Genomic DNA, 19,914 nt, shown 5'->3' with positions numbered 1-19,914 from the left:
GTCTTATTTTTATGTTTAAATGATTATTACTATTGTTGTTGCATAGTCCCTTTCATGATTCCTGACATCAGTGCATTTTCATTAGTCTTTATCAACTTTAATAAAACATTATTGAACTAATTTATGATATTATTAAACCTTTTGGGCTTTAAATTAAAGTAAAAAGCTAATAATATGCATTTTTTTAATGGAAAATCTGTGAAAAAATATTCTGACTGTCTTTATATGTATTTGAATATTTATATATATATTTGAATATTTTGAAAGTAAATTGTTTAAACAGTTTTAGATTCTGTATGCATACAAATGAATGAATTGGTTGTATATTATAAATTAGATGATAAAATTGTAACATTGCATTTTATGATATGCGTTTTGCATATACTGATGTTGATGAATGATTATTCTAATTGTAGATGCATTTGTTTCTCATATCTATTATAATAGAATATGTCCTCTTGTTCGTCACGGTGGCAGAGGGGTTAGTGCATCTGCCTCACAATACGAAGGTCCTGAGTAGTCTTGGGTTCAAAACCGGGCTCGGGATCTTTCTGTGTGGAGTTTGCATGTTCTCCCCGTGACTGCGTGGGTTCCCTCCGGGTACTCCGGCTTCCTCCCACCTCCAAAGACATGCACCTGGGGATAGGTTGATTGGCAACACTAAATTGGCCCTAGTGTGTGGATGTGAGTGTGAATGTTGTCTGTCTATCTGTGTTGGCCCTGCGATGAGGTGGCGACTTGTCCAGGGTGTACCCCGCCTTCCGCCCGATTGTAGCTGAGATAGGCTCCAGCGCCCCCCGCGACCCCAAAAGGGAATAAGCGGTAGAAAATGGATGGATGGATGGATGTCCTCTTGTCATCTTTCTCTTATTTTTATTGTTGATAATTATTGTTGTTGTATAGTCCCTTTTTATGATTCCAGACATCAGCACTTTTTCATTAGTCTTTATCAACATTAATTATGTTTTTAATAGTTTAATATTATTAAACCCATTTTTTTGGCTCTGAATTAAAGTAAAAAGCTCATGTTTTTGCAATTTTTTTATGGAAAATGTGTGAAAAAATATTTTGAGACTGTTCTTAGAAGACACTATTGAAATAAAGTATTAAAAACCGTAGGAAATACTGTATACATACATCTGAATGAATTAGTAATAATATAGATCAGATGATAAAATAGTAACATTAGAATATATACTGCATTGTATATCTTTTTGCATACATATATACTAATATTGATACATGATTATCGTAAACATATATATTTTTGTTTGTCATATGCATTATTTTCTTCTTTAACATCTTGCTCTTACAATTATTATTATTAATGTTGTTTTTGTTATTATACCCTATTTTTCGGAGTATAAGTCGCTCCGGAGTATAAGTCGCACCGGCCGAAAATACATAATAAAGAAGGAAAAAAACATGTATAAATTGCACTGGAGTATAAGTCGCATTTTTGGGGGAAATTTATCTGATAAAACCCAACATCAAGACTAGACATTTGAAAGGCAATTTAAAATAAATAAAGAATAGTGAACAACAGGCTGAATAAGTGTACGTTATATGAGGCATAAATAACCAACTGAGAACGTGCCTGGTATGTTAACGTAACATATTATGGTAAGAGTCATTCAAATAACTATAACATATAGAACATGCTATACGTTTACCAAACAATCTGTCACTCCTAATCGCTAAATCCCATGAAATCTTATACGTCTAGTCTCTTACATGAATGAGCTAAATAATATTATTTGATATTTTACGGTAATGTGTTAATAATTTCACACATAAGTCGCTCCTGAGTATAAGTTCCGGCCAAACTATGAAAAAAAAACTGCGAGTTATAGTCCGAAAAATACGGTAATTAACAGGTATGGTGGTTTTCTGGTTATGTGATACAGAATTGTTACATTACAGTATACCGATTTTAATATATATATATTTTTTTTTCAGTGACGTGCAGTCACTAGAGGCAGGTGAGGCGGGGCCTCACCTGCCATCATGGAAAGAAAAAAAATGTAAAAAGAAAAAAAATTAATTAAATTGTTATATGTATCCAGTGATTATACTATAGAGTTATTTTCCATTCAACTTCACCAGTTTTAGATTATTTTTATTCAAAATCGCTGAATTTTCACATTTGCCGTTCAAATACTGAGAAGAGATGGTGCGGTGAACAGCAGCCAGTTGAGGCACGTCACTCAGTGCCTCAACATGGATTCCGGACTCTGCTAACTGCTGGCCTGCTGTGCAGTGAGACTGTATTGCTATATGAACTATATTATACATTTCCATAGTTTAGTTAGCTGAGGTATATAATGTACAGTGTATTTTGTCAACAACTGTATGTGTGACGTATTTCTTGTGCTGAGCGATCATAAACCGGCTGCAAAAGACGCACTGGCTGAGGCTCCAGTAATCCCGCCTCCTGCATCCCCGCCGTAGAATTGTTATATCAACTAAAGCCCACACTTAAACTTTCCACGTGCAAGATTGAATCTATTTAAAAAAGTTATTTCATAAGAAGCCAAAAAGTGCAAAAACAATAATGTTCGTGTTGGAGGAGTTGTGAATGACTGCAGGGCCACAACATTAGGTACACCTGCAGACTGCAGGTGTATCTAATTCACAACTCCTCCAACACGAACATTATTGTTTTTGCACTTTTTGGCTTCTTATTAAATAACGTTTGTAACCTATTTTCATGGGCTTTTCTCTTTGTGATATTAATTTACTGTTATGCGCTGTTATACAGTATATGCCTTGAGCTCTTATTTTGAAGGCGCTAAGAGCGGAAGTGATGACACGTTGCGGAGGTTTTTGAAAGAAGGTAAATAAAGTGGTCCTCGTGTAAACTGGAGCCTCCGTGTTTGTTATTTTGTAGTTTCATACAGTATAGGCGACATTTATAAACCCTCGGTTACACTTTTTTAAATAGATTCAATCTTGCACGTGAAAAGTTTAAGTGAGAGCTTTAGTTGTGGACTTCATTTATAAGTAAAGGTAAGACCATAATAACGTTTTTTTTTTATTAAATGTGCTTTTTTGTGTGCTACAGTTTGTATGTGTAAAGTTAAATTTAAGTTAAAGTAGCAATGATTGTCACACACACACTAGGTGTAATGAAATTTGTTGTCTGCATTTGACCCATCCCCTTGTTCACCCCCTGGGAGGTGAGGGGAGCAGTGGGCAGCAGCGGCGCCGCGCCCGGGAATCATTTTTGGTGATTTAACCCCCAATTCCAACCCTTGATGCTGAGTGCCAAGCAGGGAAGAATGCTGGTATGAGCTTTTAAACATAACCCGTTAACTGCTGCCAATCAAATGGCGAATAAGATACTCTTTAGGGTTCATATGTTTGTAAATCTGACTGTGATGAAGTCAGTGCCTCACCAGCCATCATCCTCACCGCACGTCACTGTATTTTTTTTATTTAGGCGGCTCTTTGGAAATATTTCCAAATATTTTTTGTGAAATTTCCAACCAGTTCTCCACTCTTTATCAGATTTTCAGTGTCCCTCTGCCCCGTGCTCCCGGAAGACAGCGACATGGTCAACTTCCTCCGCACTCTGGGCATCGACTGGCCCACGTGCCCGGCCGACTGGACCAACGAGGAGCGTGAGGAGAAGATCCAGGAAGCGTTGGAGAAGTCCGCGTACAGAGAGAGAGACACGGAGAGAGGCAGGAGGACCAGCGCAGGGCGAGGGAGGAAGAAGGCGGACGAGGGCGAGAACGAAGCAGCGGTCCGGGTTAACTTGAAGCGAGTGTTTCAGGACGAGGGGCTGCAAGGATACGATCCCAGCCTGGGAACATGCACAGGTGAGACAGATGGATAAATCAGTGAATTAAAAAGATTATTTTAGTAGGTTTATGCGTGCCAAATAGTGTTGCTGTGTGTGTCTCAGTACACAGAGACAGTGTCTCCCACCTGGCACAGCTGGACTTGGCGACAGCTGACTGCACCGTAGGAAGTCACACGATCACAATGTCGCATGAATGACTGCCACACTTTTCAGAAACAACTTTTTTTTCCCCCCGCAGGTCGCCATGGCGACCGCCTTGCACGTGACCTCCTGTCAGGATGAGTTCCGCCAGCAGCAGATAGCGATGCTGTGGAGAGCCAGCGGAGCGATGCACACACAGGTAACCACGCACACACGAGCTTGTGTTACTATTTTTACCTGCTCTTGGGTGTTTGCAGAGACATCTGGTGTGTGGGCCTGTGAAGACTCCTGCTTCTCAGCTCTCTGCTGCACAGTACCTGCAGTAAGATACTCCGCCATCTTTACCCCCCCTCCTCTGCTTTCTTCCTCCCTGCACAAATCTCCATTAGGTGTCATTGAAAAACAATAACATGCAAATGCAATTCAAATCATTCTAAAGGACACAAGCTGATGTCTGCTCTGCTTTTTGACATGAACTCAGTGTTTTTTTTCCATCTTGTCCGTCTCACAGACTGAGAAGAGGTCAAATGAAGGAGGCCTCCGAGATGAAGTATGGAGATCAAGTAGAAGGTGTGTGTGTCTGTGACTAATAACATTCCTCACTAACCTTAAGAGCAGTGAATTAAGTAAATTGTTTCCTTCACCCCGTGTAGGTCAGACATGGGATGACATCATCAGGGTGATGACCTCTGCTACAATCAGATTCGAGCTGCTATCCACCGTCCACACCAGCCCTGTGAGTCTGACATGCAACATATAGCAACAAACGTTTCTTGTTTAGAAGATTGAAAGTACTGAACACATGTTGTTTATTTTTAAAGGGGAACATTATCACAATTTCAGAAGGGTTAAAACCATTAAAAATCAGTTCCCAGTGGCTTATTTAGTTTTTCGAAGTTTTTTTCAAAATTTTACCCATCATGCAATATCCCTAAAAAAAGCTTTAAAGTGCCTGATTTTAACTATCGTTATATACACCCGTCCATTTTCCTGTGACGTCACATAGTGATGCCAATACAAACAAACATGGCGGATAGAACAGCAAGGTATAGCGACATTAGCTCGGATTCAGACTAGGATTTCAGCGGCTTAAGCGATTCAACAGATTACGCATGTATTGAAACGGATGGTTGTAGTGTGGAGGCAGGTAGCGAAAACGAAATTGAAGAAGAAACTGAAGCTATTGAGCCATATCAGTTTGAACCGTATGCAAGCGAAACCGACGAAAACGACACGACAGCCAGCGACACGGGAGAAAGCGAGGACAAATTCGGCGATCGCCTTCTAACCAACGATTGGTTTGTGTTTGTTTGGCATTAAAGGAAACTAACAACTATGAACTAGGTTTACAGCATATGAAATACATTTGGCAACAACATGCACTTTGAGAGTGCAGACAGCCCAGTTTTCATCAATTAATATATTCTGTAGACATACCCTCATCCGCTCTCTTTTCCTGAAAGCTGATCTGTCCAGTCCAGTTGGAAATGCATCTGCTTTGAGTGTCGCAGGATATCCACACACTCTTGCCATCTCTGTCGTAGCATAGCTTTTGTCGGTAAAGTGTGCGGAACAAACGTCCAATTTCTTGCCACTTTTGCATCTTTGGGCCACTGGTGCAACTTGAATCCGTCCCTGTTCGTGTTGTTACACCCTCCGACAACACACCGACGAGGCATGATGTCTCCAAGGTACGGAAAACAGTCGAAAAAACGGAAAATAACAGAGCTGATTTGACTGATTTGTACCCCGCCTTCTGCCCGATTGTAGCTGAGATAGGCTCCAGCGCCCCCCGCGACCCCAAAAGGGAATAAGCGGTAGAAAATGGATGGATGGATGGATGGATTTGACTCAGTGTTTGAGAAAATGGCGGATTGCTTCCCGATGTGACGTCACGTTGTGACGTCATCGCTCGAATATTAGAAAGGCGTTTAATTCGCCAAAATTCACCCATTTGGAGTTCGGAAATCGGTTAAAAAAATATATGGTCTTTTTTCTGCAACATCAAGGTATATATTGACGCTTACATAGGTCTGGTGATAATGTTCCCCTTTAATAACATTTTTATATCACATTTAATGTGGATTATTTCATTTTTTTCTTATTAGTGATTTTATGTATTATTTTTATTGATATATTGTTTCGATTTTTTTTTATCAAGAAGAGCAATGGATGTCTATGCTACAATTTAAAGGCCTACTGAAATGCGATTTTATTATTTAAACGGGGATAGCAGGTCCATTCTATGTGTCATACTTGATCATTTCGCGATATTGCCATATTTTTGCTGAAATTATTTAGTCGAGAACATCGACGATAAAGTTCGCAACTTTTGGTCGCTGATAAAAAAGCCTTGCCTGTACCGGAAGTAGCAGACGAGTAGCGTGTGACGTCACAGGTTGTGGAGCTCCTCACATCCGCACATTGTTTACAATCATGGCCACCAGCAGCGAGAGCGATTCGGACCGAGAAAGCGACGATTTCCCCATTAATTTGAGCGAGGATGAAAGATTCGTGGATGAGGAAAGTGAGAGTGAAGGACTAGAGGGCAGTGGGAGCGATTCAGATAGGGAAGATGCTGTGAGAGGCGGGTGGGACCTGATATTCAGCTGGGAATGACTAAAACAGTAAATAAACACAAGACATATATATTAGCCACAACACAACAAGGCTTACATCTAATATGCCACAAATTAATCCCGCATAACAAACACCTCCCCCCTCCCGTCCATATAACCCGCCAATACAACTCAAACACCTGCACAACACACTCAATCCCACAGCCCAAAGTACCGTTCACCTCCCCAAAGTTCATACAGCACATATATTTCCCCAAAGTCCCCAAAGTTACGTACGTGACATGCACATAGCGGCACGCACGTACGGGCAAGCGATCAAATGTTTGGAAGCGTACTCACGGTACCGTGTCTGCGTATCCAACTCAAAGTCCTCCTGGTAAGAGTCTCTGTTGTCCGAGTTCTCCACAGGCCAATGGTAAAGCTTGACTGTCATCTTCCGGGAATGTAAACAATGAAACACCGGCTGTGTTTGTGTTGCTGCATTCGGCCGCAATACACCGCTTCCCACCTACAGCTTTCTTCTTTGCTGTCTCCATTGTTCATTGAACAAATTGCAAAGGATTCACCAACACAGATGTCCAGAATACTGTGGAATTTTGCAATGAAAACAGACGACTTAAAAGCTGGCCACCATGCTGTCCCAAAATGTCCTCTACAATCCGCGACGTCACGCGCTGACGTCATCATACCGAGACGTTTTCAGCAGGATGTGTCTCGCGAAATTTAAAATTGCACTTAAGTAAACTAACCCGGCCGTATTGGCATGTGTTGCAATGTTAAGATTTCATCATTGATATATAAACTATCAGACTGCGTGGTCGGTAGTAGTGGGTTTCAGTAGGCCTTTAAATGTATCGTATTTTCCGCACTACAAGGCGCACCTAAAAACCTCCAATTTCCTCAAAAGCTGACAGTGCGCCTTATAATCCGGTGCGCCTTATATATGGACCAATATTGAGCCACAACAGGTCTCGCAACTACGGTAACTACGCCGACTTCGTTTTCCCCTTTCTACGGCTGCTTACCATAGAAGAAGAACTTCTTCTACGGGGGGAAATGAAGTCCCGTATTTGCGAGACCTAAACTTTATGTAAAGACCCAAAAATGGCTCCTATTAAGAGACACGCTTACGACGCAGAGTTTAAACTCAAGGCGATCAGTCACGCAGTAGAACACGGGAATAGAGCAGCAAAGAGAGAATTTAACATTAACGAATCAATGGTGCGGAAGTGGAGGAAGCAACAAGATGACCTGCGCCAAGTAAAGAAGACTAAACAGAGTTTCCGAGGGAACAAAGCGAGATGGCTACAGTTGGAGGACAAACTCGAACAGAGAGCAGCAAGTAGAAGTGTCAATACAATCCCTATTTGTTTTGTTGACATTCCCTTTAGCGCAGCGCCATCTAATGGATGCATAACGTAACCCCAGCCTCTACTGGAGCATCTATTCTATGCGCCTTATAATGCGGTGCGCCTTATATATGAACAAAGTTTTAAAATAGGCCATTCATTGAAGTTGCGCCTTATAATCCAGAAAATACGGTAGTTATTTATTTATTTATCTATCTATGTAATGTTTTATTGTTTTTGTTTTTAATATTTTTACCTACAAACCCCGTTTCCATATGAGTTGGGAAATTGTGTTAGATGTAAATATAAATGGAATACAATGATTTGCAAATAATTTTCAACCCATATTCAGTTGAATATGCTACAAAGATAATAAATACTGATAAAGTTGAGGAATGCTCATCAAACACTTATTTGGAACATCCCACAGGTGAACAGGCAAATTGGGAACAGGTGGGTGCCATGATTGGGTATAAAAGTAGATTCCATGAAATGCTCAGTCATTCACAAATAAGGATGGGGCGAGGGTCACCACTTTGTCAACAAATGTGTGAGCAAATTGTTGAACAGTTTAAGAAAAACCTTTCTCAACCAGCTATTGCTCAACAGCTATTCTAAGTTAATTATTATTTACAAAAAAAAATTAAGTTTATGAGTTTGAACATCAAATATCTTGTCTTTGTAGTACATTCAATTGAATATGGATTGAAAAGGATTTGCAAATCATTGTATTCCGTTTATATTTACATCTAACACAATTTCCCAACTCATATGGAAACGGGGTTTGTACAAGAGAAAGGGATGTTACTACCGGTATATAAAATGCAACAATTCAATATAGTTATTTATTTATTTAGCTATTTATCTAATGTTTTATTTATTGTTTTTGTTTTTAATATTTTTACCAAGAAGAGAAAGGGATGTTACTATACAAAATGCAATAATTAAATGTAGTTATTTATCTATCGACTTATTTATTGTTTTATTTTATTTTATTATATACTTTTTACCAAGAAGAGAGAAGGGCGTTGTTAGTACAACATGCAACAATTCTATTTATTCATTGTATTACTCTTACCAATAAGAGAGAGGGATGTTGGTATAACATGCAACTAATTATTTTGTTAATCAAAAATCTATCAAGTGCTTTGTTTCAACCCAAACAAAAACAACGACGATAAAACGATGATTGAGCTAAACATCTTCACATGCAAATGTAAGAACCAATAAAATACTCTGCTTATTTTTGTTCAAAAGTGTAGAAAATAAAAATAAAATCTTAAGTGTGAACAACCATGCGCTAACTTGGGGAACCTCACTCCATTCACAGTTTGTGTTTTTTTTACAATATTGCAGAAATAATTAAAAAACAAGCTGCCATTTTTGTTTGAACATGTACTTCCTGTTTGCATCTTTGAGAAAACTAGTCTGGCTTTGATCAATGAATTACTGGTCGCTGCAAAGTAGTTTGATCCTTTTTTGTCTCAATTATTTCAAGACGTAACAAGTAAAAAGCAAAATATGTTGATCACAATATTCAAACACATTTGTTTGAACATTTCACATTTCAACCTCTTTTTTTGAGTAACTTCACCTTTTTTTAACTAATTGTTATAATGTACTATAATGAGACAAGTACATTTTAAATCAATTTCCATTTTTTACTTCTATATTACATACATCAGACGTCTATTGTACACAATGCTTATGTGCATGCAGCCACATTGCCGCCATGACGGGCAGCGTTTTGATTGATACTGATTGTTATGATTGATTGACTGGATTGGTGGTGTGTTTAGGTGACTCTGGACGTCCAAAGGGAAGGGGGCGTGTCCACTAAAGGGCCGCGAGGAGGAGTGTTTGTGATGTACAACTGCGCCCGACTGCACACGCTATTTGACAGCTACGATAGAGGAGTGGAGAAAGGTGAGAGCGGTCCCGGGAATCCACATTTTGACACAATTGGCACAAAAGATGTACTCGAATGACAGGAAGTACAAACCCCGTTTCCATATGAGTTGGGAAATTGTGTTAGATGTAAATATAAACGGAATACAATGATTTGCAAATCCTTTTCAACCCATATTCAATTGAATGCACTACAAAGACAATATATTTGATGTTCAAACTCATAAACCTTTTTTGCAAATAATAATTACCTTAGAATTTCATGGCTGCAACACGTGCCAAAGTAGTTGGGAAAGGGCATGTTCACCACTGTGTTACATGGCCTTTCCTTTTAACAACACTCGGTAAACATTTGGGAACTGAGGAGACACATTTTTTAAGCTTCTCAGGTGGAATTTTTTCCCATTCTTGCTTGATGTACAGCTTAAGTTGTTCAACAGTCCGGGGGTCTCCGTTGTGGTATTTTAGGCTTCATAATGCGCCACACATTTTCAATGGGAGATAGGTCTGGACTACAGGCAGGCCAGTCTAGTACTCGCATTCTTTTACTATGAAGCCACGTTGATGTAACACATGGCTTGGCATTGTCTTGCTGAAATAAGCAGGGGCGTCCATGGTAACGTTGCTTGGATGGCAACATACAGTATGTTGCTCCAAAACCTGTATCTTCAGCATTAATGGCGCCTTCACAGATGTGTAAGTTACCCATGTCTTGGGCACTAATACACCCCCATACCATCACAGATGCTGGCTTTTCAACTTTGCGCCTATAACAATCCGGATGGTTCTTTTCCTCTTTGGTCCGGAGGACACGACGTCCACAGTTTCCAAAAACAATTTGAAATGTGGACTCGTCATACCACAGAACACTTTTCCACTTTGTATCAGTCCTTCTTAGATGAGCTCAGGCCCAGCGAAGCCGACGGCGTTTCTGGGTGTTGTTGATAAACGGTTTTCGCCTTGCATAGGAGAGTTTTAACTTGCACTTACAGATGTAGCGACCAACTGTAGTTACTGACAGTGGGTTTCTGAAGTGTTCCTGAGCCCATGTGGTGATATCCTTTACACACTGATGTCGCTTGTTGATACAGTACAGCCTGAGAGATCGAAGGTCACGGGCTTAGCTGCTTACGTGCAGTGATTTCTCCAGATTCTCTGAACCCTTTGATGATATTACGGACCGTAGATGGTGAAATCCCTAAATTCCTTGCAATAGCTGGTTGAGAAAGGTTTTTCTTAAACTGTTCAACAATTTGCTCACGCATTTGTTGACAAAGTGGTGACCCTCGCCCCATCCTTGTTTGTGAATGACTGAGGATTTCATGGAATCTACTTTTATACCCAATCATGGCACCCACCTGTTCCCAATTTGCCTGTTCACCTGTGGGATGTTCCAAATAAGTGTTTGATGAGCATTTCTCAACTTTATCAGTGTTTATTGCCACCTTTCCCAACTTCTTTGTCACGTGTTGCTGGCATCAAATTCTAAAGTTAATGATTATTTGCAAAAAAAAAAAATGTTTATCAGTTTGAACAACAAATATGTTGTCTTTGTAGCATATTCAACTGAATATGGGTTGAAAAGGATTTGCAAATCATTGTATTCCGTTTATATTTACATCTAACACAATTTCCCAACTCATATGGAAACGGAGTTTGTAGCACAGCCTCACTTCACTCACTAATTAATAAACCCGTATTATTGTCATTTAGAGGGGAGGTAACATATTCATTCATTCATTATTTATCTTACGGTACTTTAAACCAAAGCTAATTGCATTGTGTTTGCTAGTGTGGAGAATGCATATATTTTTAAGAGTTTATTCTTTATTCATAGTCCTGTTTAAGGCAGCTAATATTTTCCCATGTGTACTCTTTTTGCTTGTATCTTATGTCTGCAAGTAAACTGTGTGCCTTACCTTGAAGCATTGGAATGTGGGAGTTGTTGTACTCCCTTTTTACCTTATCAGTATTAGAACAAAGTGGCTGTATTCCTTTCTGGGCAGGGTGGGGGCTGTTTTCGTATTCAATAAGTTGTCTCTTCCCGTTTTGATTTTCAGATCTCTTCTAGATGCTGGTATTAGCGCACTGTAGGACTGGTCTCCTAAAGCTTTAGTAAAACTTGATAATATTCCCATTCTGTCTTGATGGTCCTTCTTACTCTGCATATATGTCATCTGAAAGAACTTGGGATTGAACAGTGACTTTATTTCCCTGAGAGGAAGACTGGTCAGATGCAACACTAACAATGGCTAAATTATTAGCGCATCAATGTGCATACTACTGATCATGTTATTCAGGTATGTGCCAGATATCGGCATATTTGCATCAACAAAAATATTGTTTTTACCAATGTTGCGTACTTTTTATCTTGAAGAAAACCACATATTTTGTTGCATTGTGTTTTATTTCACTTCCTGTCATCAGGTCTGTACCCAGAAATCCCAGATGGTTCAGAACTGGACTTCTCTGCCCTCAAAGAAGAGGTGACATTTTATTTATTTCAAAGTGTCTTTTACTCTTTTTCTATATTGTGGGCTTTTTGTCGTCGTTGTCGTGCAGGGCGAGTGGCTCCTCCTCTTCAATTACCTCATTCCCTTTTCTGAGCTGCTGGACCAATCAGGGCAGGCGTTAGACTGTGAAGGAGGCGGGGCTAGAGTCAATCTTAAAACGGAGCAGGTGGAACAGGAACCTCATGCTGGTGTTTTCCATGTAGGTAACATAACTAACATCGTTTGTTGTTGCTTTCCACTCAGATCTGCAAGTTTCTGGTGTCTCTCAGTAAAGACTTCAGCTCGTATTACAACAGAGTCCATGTACTGGGGGTGAGGCCATGTTTCTTGTTCTTTGTACTATTTTTCCCATAATAATGGCTGGAAATCGTACCAATCTGTTGCCATCATTACACCTTTACTAAATGTACAAACTGCAAAAAAATATAAAGTATCAGTCAAGGTCAAAAACACTTATTTGTGACTCCGTTTAAGAAACTGTTTAAACTCAAAGTATTTACAAAGTACAAAGAAAAATAATCCGGATAAACATCTTGAACCTTATTGAATAATGTTATTATCTTATTCATCTCATTATGTCAATCACAATTTACTCAACTATTTATTTATGAGAACTGTTGTATTTGTTATCCTTTGATTTAAATGGTGTTACAAATTGAGAACAGGAAGTGAACAAACGTGTTAGTCATTTCTATGAAGTTGAAAAGGGGTAGAATTAAATAAGCTCTGCTTCTTCCTACTCCTTTTCGGGCATGTTGTAATGAGAAAAAGGACATATGTGAAATATGTGTATTATATTGTAACTGTTTGCATGTTTGAAATCAACTTAAACAATACCTACAATTGTTCCCATCTCAGACTAATTGACTAATTTGGATATTAAGAAAGCAGAATAACTCAGCCAGCAGAACATACAAACGTGACTTGAAACATGTAAAATAGCATTATTTATTTATTTTAAGAAGTTTATCTCATATTTTTGTTCATATTACCCGTTTTTTTTCGGAGTATAAGTCGCACCGGAGTACAAGTCGCACCTGCCGAAAATGCATAATAAAGAAGGAAAAAAACATATATAAGTCGCTCTGGAGCCGGGCCAAACTATGAAAAAAACTGCGACTTATAGTCCGAAAAATACGGTACTTAAAGGGGAACTGTACTGTTTTGGAATTTTTTTCCTATCGTTCACAATCCTTATAAGAGACAAGAAGAAATTTTTTTTTTTTTTTTTCGCTTTCTGACGAATAAAGATCGGCTCATTCTTGGTGGCTAGCAACTAGGGGTGTGGGAAAAAATCGATTAGAATTCGAATCGCGATTCTCACGTTGTGCGATTCAGAATCGATTCTCATTTTTATAAAATCGATTTTTTTTTTTAATTAATTAATTAATTAATTATTATTATTATTATTTTTTTATTAATCAATCCAACAAAACAATACACAGCAATACCATAACAATGCAATCCAATTCCAAAACCAAACCCGACCCAGCAACACTCAGAACTGCAATAAACAGAGCAATTGAGAGGAGACACAAACACGACACAAAACAATCCAAAAGTAGTGAAACAAAAATGAATATTATCAACAGTATCAATATTAGTTACAATTTCAACATAGCAGTGATTAAAAATCCCTCATTGACATTATCATTAGACATTTATAAAAAAAAATTAAAAAAAAGAACAATAGTGTCACAGTGGCTTACACTTGCATCGCATCTCATAAGCTTGACAACACACTGTGTCCAATATTTTCACAAAGATAAAATAAGTCATATTTTTGGTTCATTTAATAGTTAAAACAAATTTACATTATTGCAATCAGTTGATAAAACATTGTCCTTTACAATTTTATAAAAGCTTTTTACAAAAATCTACTACTCTGCATGTCAGCAGACTGGGGTAGATCCTGCTGAAATCCTATGTATTGAATGAATAGAGAATCGTGTTGAATTGAAAAAAACAAAAAATAGATTTTGAATCGAATCGTGACCCCAAGAATCGATATTGAATCGAATCGTGGGACACCCAAAGATTCGCAGCTCTACTAGCAACGCAGCTAATGGGAGCAGTCAATTCTACCTATAAATCACTTTAAAAATGCATTCAAAAACTGTCAACAATACTTCATTTACGTTCCGTAACCTGCATAATAACCAAACTGTAGCGACATTGTTAATGTAAGAGCGAACACTGAGGAACTGTTTTTCTATCGTACTAACAAATCAGCGTGTTACGGTGTTGGCCGTAAAAGCTAACCACGGAAATAGATAAGCTATCTTCTACGTCAGCACGAAACGCGTTTTAGTTTGTAATACACAACACAATGAGGCAAGACACCAATCTGTACTGACTGAAAAACATGACCAATCATATTACAGTATCTGTAAAGTATTAACCCATATTTCATGTTTTGTTTGTACACAACTAGCCAGACAGCATCTTTGATCCGGAGGACACGACGTCCACAGTTTCCAAAAACTATTTGAAATGTAGAGTTGTCAGACCACAGAACACTTTTCCACTTTGCATCAGTCCATCTTAAATGAGGATGGGCCCAGCGAAGCCGGCGGCGTTTCTGGGTGTTGTTGATAAATGGCTTTCGCTTTGCATAGGAGAGTTTTAACTTGCACTTACAGATGTAGCGACGAACTGTAGTTACTGACAGTGGTTTTCTGAAGTGTTCCTGAGCCCATGTGGTGATATCCTTTACACACTGATGTCGCTTTTTGATGCAACACCGCATGAGGGATCGAAGATCATGGGCTTAGCTGCTTACGTGCAGTGATTTCTCCAGATTCTCTGAACCTTTTGATGATATTACGGACCGTAGATGGTGAAATCCCTAAATTCCTCGCAATAGCTCGTTGAGAAATGTTGTTCTTAAACTGTTGGACAATTTGCTCACGCATTTGTTCACAAAATGGGGACCCTCGCCCCATCCTTGTTTGTGAATGACTGAGCATTTCATGAAAGGTGCTTTTATACCCAATCATGGCACCCACCTGTTCCCAATTAGCCTGTTCACCTGTGGGATGTTCCAAATAAGTGAGCATTCCTCAACTTTCTCAGTCTTTTTTGCCACTTGTGCCAGCTTTTTTGAAACACGTCACAGGCCTCAAATTCCAAATGAGCCAATATTTGCAAAAAATAACAACGTTTTCCAGTTCGAACTTTAAGTATCTTGTCTTTGCAGTCTGTTTAATTGAATATAAGTTGAAAAGGATTTGCAAATCATTGTATTCTGTTTTTTTATTTACAATTTACACAAAGTGCCAACTTCACTGGTTTTGGGTTATGTATATTGATGCAGTTTTACATTTCTTTTCGTTTCACTAAATAAGCGTTTACCACTTGCAACTTTTAAAAACAGTGCATTTGTAATAGTTAAATGAATTATAATTACATTTATTAAATTGATAGAAATGTGTGAAAACCTGCAACGTAAGTGCCCTATAAACAAGGAGCTGGATGGATCTCTCGGTGAGGTGGCTCGATGCGGTCAGCCAAATTTTAGAACTGTCTGCTCTACTTTATTCACAATTAATAAATTGATGATCAATTATTGACGTTTATTAAACTATTTTATAATCGTCCATGTCAGAATAGCGATGCATCTAAAAATCTATTATTTCCACCACCTCGAATGTTCAGTATTTTCATGTTAATGTGAATTTGTAGCTAAATTGTGATTTAGTTTTTATTATAATAGTTGTTCTTATTAATTAATTAATTTCAATGCTTTTAATTATTTTACTTCTTTCCTTTTTTGTGATTTGAAACACCATTTTTGTGCACTTTGTATGATTGATTTCATCCGCTGTTTTTTTCTGTTGTATTATATTGTTTTTCACACCACTCCCTCAATATATAGTTAGAAAAAATATAACTATATCTTCTACTATTTACATACCTGCCAACTACTCCGGTTTTCCCGTAATTAGTACGGTTTTCATCAACCTATTCCGGGTTACGGTTGCAGTGATAAAAAATACGGTTTTTCATTAATTAAATTTTTTTTATTTTTTTTTAAGTTTTATTCACGAAATCGCGTAACAACAATGACAATCGACACTGCTTCCCATAACTTCCTATCGAGCCATTCCGAATGCCATGCCCGAGGCTATTTATAGCACCGCTGCCAAGCACGAGGCACCTGTTGCCATTGTTTCCAAACGAGCGAACGATCATGGAATCAGCCGGAGAAAAATCGCAAACGAGTCTTAAACCGAAAAGAAAACTGCAGTCATTCCGTGAAGAATATTCAAAAGCCTATCCGGGAATAATTATCCGTTCCAAAAAGGGTGAAAACTACGCGAATTGCACCTTGTGCAGACAAGATTTTTCGATCGGACACGGAGGAATTAGCGATGTAAAAGACCACGTTGGGACAAAAAAACACAAGTCTAATGCCGTTGCTAAATTTAGATTTTAGCCACAAAAAGGTAATGACACCAATGTTATCTATTGGAATTGTTTAGTACTGTTATACTGTTAAAAGTGTTTATACTATTTATGCTTTCAAGTCCAAGTTGAAGAAATCTTGTTAAATGTTGACAGCATAACTACCAAAATACAGAAGTATGTCCTTAATATTTTTGCAGTGCTATTTCTGTTGAAAAGTTAAAATGATTACATTAGAGATGTGATGTGCCACTTTTCAAGTGTCTGATGGCTTAAATTAATTGTCATTAATTTTTCATATTTTGAATTCTTTTGAAAGGCTTACAAAAAAACTACATTTGAATTGTAATTCCATGCTATTGACAGGACTATTAATTTTAATGAAGTAAGCTTACCATGTTTACAGTATGATAATTGTGATAGAAATGTGAATTTTAGGCACGGAATATTTTATACAATTGAACAAGGCAGTAGATTATACAAGCTTGGACAGAAAGTTAATAATGACACCAATTTTTTTTTTTATGGAATTGTTTAGTACTGTTTTACCATTTGTTTACTGTAAAAAGTGTTTATACTGTTTACACTTTCAATTAACAAATTGAAGTCTTGTGAAAGGTTGACAGGATAACTGGCATTAACTGTCAAAATAATTTAAAACTATTGAAGTTACAGAATAAACATGTCAATCAACCCATATGATTTTAGCTGTAATATTTTTGTTTTGAAAAGTCACTGTGACTGATAGAAAAGTGATGGTTTTAGCAACATTTTAACCTGTCTGAATGCAATCAATCATTTTGGCAGGTATGCATTTAGGTTATTATATGAAATACCCAACTTTTTCATTTTCAGCCGACATATTATGTATTTTTGCACAAAGTATCGGATCGGTATTCGATACCAGCCTGAATTTTACTCGGTATCGGAATCGGAAAGAAAATCAGTAGTGTCGCACATCACTACCTTTTAGATTTGACTTTTGCAATTAAATGCCACAGAAAGAAAAAACTGACTTAACTTGACTCGTACAAGTTTACTGGCATTTGTGTGCAGGCTCTTCCCTGCTCTTCATGATGTTTCACTGGCTTTCCTCCTTCCTTCGTCTCATTCAGGAACCGCTGCCTCACCTCTTCAACCAGATGTTCTGCCGCCTGTATCTCTTGAGAGCCTTGCGAGAGCTCTACCACAGCGCCCTAGAAACACTCAACCTTCCCCCCATCCCGCAACTATAGCCTCGCCGCCTTTCTCTCTTTCTCTCTCTCTCTCTCTCTGTCCCTCACTCACTCACTCACGCATTCCACCAGTTATGACCTCCCTGCTTTTTTAAATTCAGTGTTGAAATTATATTACTGTACAGTCAATGAGAACATTCTCTTTACTGCTCACTATGCACCCAAACTCACCATAAAGAAAACAATGCCAAATGTATGCACCAGTATTTCCCCTAAAATGTCGGTTTTTGCTGTAGTTTCTACAAACCCCGTTTCCATATGAGTTGGGAAATTGTGTTAGATGTAAATATAAACGGAATACAATGATTTGCAAATCATTTTCAACCCATATTCAATTGAATATGCTACAAAGACAACATATTTGATGTTCAAACTCATAAATTTTATTTATTTTTGCAAATAATAATTAACTTAGAATTTCATGGCTGCAACACGTGCCAAAGTAGTTGGGAAAGGGCATGTTCACCACTTTGTTACATGGCCTTTCCTTTTAACAACACTCAGTAAACGTTTGGGAACTGAGGAGACACATTTTTGAAGCTTCTCAGGTGGAATTCTTTCCCATTCTTGCTTGATGTACAGCTTAAGTTGTTCAACAGTCCGGGGGTTTCCGCTGTGGTATTTTAGGCTTCATAATGCGCCACACATTTTCAATGGGACTACAGGCAGACCAGTCTAGTACCCGCACTCTTTTATTATGAAGCCACGTTGATGTAACACGTGGCTTGGCATTGTCTTGCTGAAATAAGCAGGGGCGTCCATGGTAACGTTGCTTGGATGGCAACATATGTTGCTCCAAAACCTGTATGTACCTTTCAGCATTAATGGCGCCTTTACAGATGTGTAAGTTACCCATGTCTTGGGCACTAATACACCCCCATACCATCACACATGCTGGCTTTTCAACTTTGCGCCTATAACAATCCGGATAGTTATTTTCCTCTTTGGTCCGAAGAACACAAGGTCCACAGTTTCCAAAAACAATTTGAAATGTGGACTTGTCAGACCACAGAACACTTTTCCACTTTGTATCAGTCCATCTTAGATGAGCTCAGGCCCAGCGAACACACGATGGGTGTTGTTGATAAACAGTTTTCGCCTTGCATAGGAGAGTTTTAACTTGCACTTACAGATGTAGCGATTAACTGTAGTTACTGACAGTGGGTTTCTGAAGTGTTCCTGAGCCCATGTGGTGATATCCTTTACACACTGATGTCGCTTGTTGATGCAGTACAGCGTGAGGGATCGAAGGTCACGGGTTTAGCTGCTTACGTGCAGTGATTTCTCCAGATTCTCTGAACCCTTCGATGATATTACGGACCGTAGATGGTGAAATCCCTAAATTCTTTGCAATAGCTGGTTGAGAAAGGTTTTTCTTAAACTGTTCAACAATTTGATAAACGGTTTTCGCCTTGCATAGGAGAGTTTTAACTTGCACTTACAGATGTAGCGACCAACTGTAGTTACTGACAGTGGTTTTCTGAAGTGTTTCCCAACTCATATGGAAACGGGGTTTGTAATAGTTCTCCCTTTGTTGTTATTTAACCATTTCACTACTGAAAAGAACAAAAACTGCTTTTAATGAATCCACCTTGTATTTATGAATGCCACATAATATTTATTGAGGCGTGTACAGAATAGATATTACACATATACTATACAGTGTTAAAAGAAGATAATGCACGACATGGCATGGAAATGATGTCTGTGATTGACAGGGTTCTTTGTGTCAAACGTGCAAAATAGTGACTTTTTATTGACCCATCAGTGTCGTGTCGCCCACTTCACTCCTGTTAAGATGTGCCATAGCTTGTCTGCAATTCCAAACTGGACCGCAACCACATTTTCCTGACTGCATGAACTGAAACATTGCGTCTTAAACTGCCTTTTCCTCCTCCTGTTTACATGACAATGAGAGCGGATGGATTCACTGTAACCGTTACCAGCCTCCATGATTATGACTCTAATATTAAA

General features: G+C 38.4%; 1 protein-coding gene across 2 annotated transcripts in view; it reads left to right on the top strand.

Annotated features, from left to right (window-relative positions):
* The window catches only part of dalrd3 (DALR anticodon binding domain containing 3), a 36,662-nt gene extending 17,663 nt beyond the window's left edge, over window positions 1-18,999 (top strand). The window contains exons 5-15 of one of the 2 annotated variants that reach the window (XM_061974391.2): window positions 3,511-3,824; window positions 3,911-3,969; window positions 4,047-4,148; window positions 4,207-4,271; window positions 4,461-4,519; window positions 4,603-4,685; window positions 9,677-9,803; window positions 12,213-12,271; window positions 12,348-12,464; window positions 12,542-12,610; window positions 17,821-18,999. In XM_061974391.2, coding sequence (XP_061830375.1) covers window positions 3,511-3,824; window positions 3,911-3,969; window positions 4,047-4,148; window positions 4,207-4,271; window positions 4,461-4,519; window positions 4,603-4,685; window positions 9,677-9,803; window positions 12,213-12,271; window positions 12,348-12,464; window positions 12,542-12,610; window positions 17,821-17,940 — 1,174 coding nt within the window. In that variant the 3' untranslated portion in view covers window positions 17,941-18,999. Of the gene's footprint in view, window positions 1-3,510; window positions 3,825-3,910; window positions 3,970-4,046; window positions 4,149-4,206; window positions 4,272-4,460; window positions 4,520-4,602; window positions 4,686-9,676; window positions 9,804-12,212; window positions 12,272-12,347; window positions 12,498-12,541; window positions 12,611-17,820 lie in introns of both variants that reach the window. The other variant, XM_061974400.1, reaches the window with a different exon arrangement.
* The last annotated feature ends 915 nt before the right edge of the window (window positions 19,000-19,914 follow it).

The sequence above is a fragment of the Nerophis lumbriciformis genome, linkage group LG01, assembly GCF_033978685.3.
Source record: "Nerophis lumbriciformis linkage group LG01, RoL_Nlum_v2.1, whole genome shotgun sequence".
Lineage (NCBI taxonomy): Eukaryota > Metazoa > Chordata > Actinopteri > Syngnathiformes > Syngnathidae > Nerophis > Nerophis lumbriciformis.
This window is presented reverse-complemented; position numbering and strand designations above follow the sequence as displayed.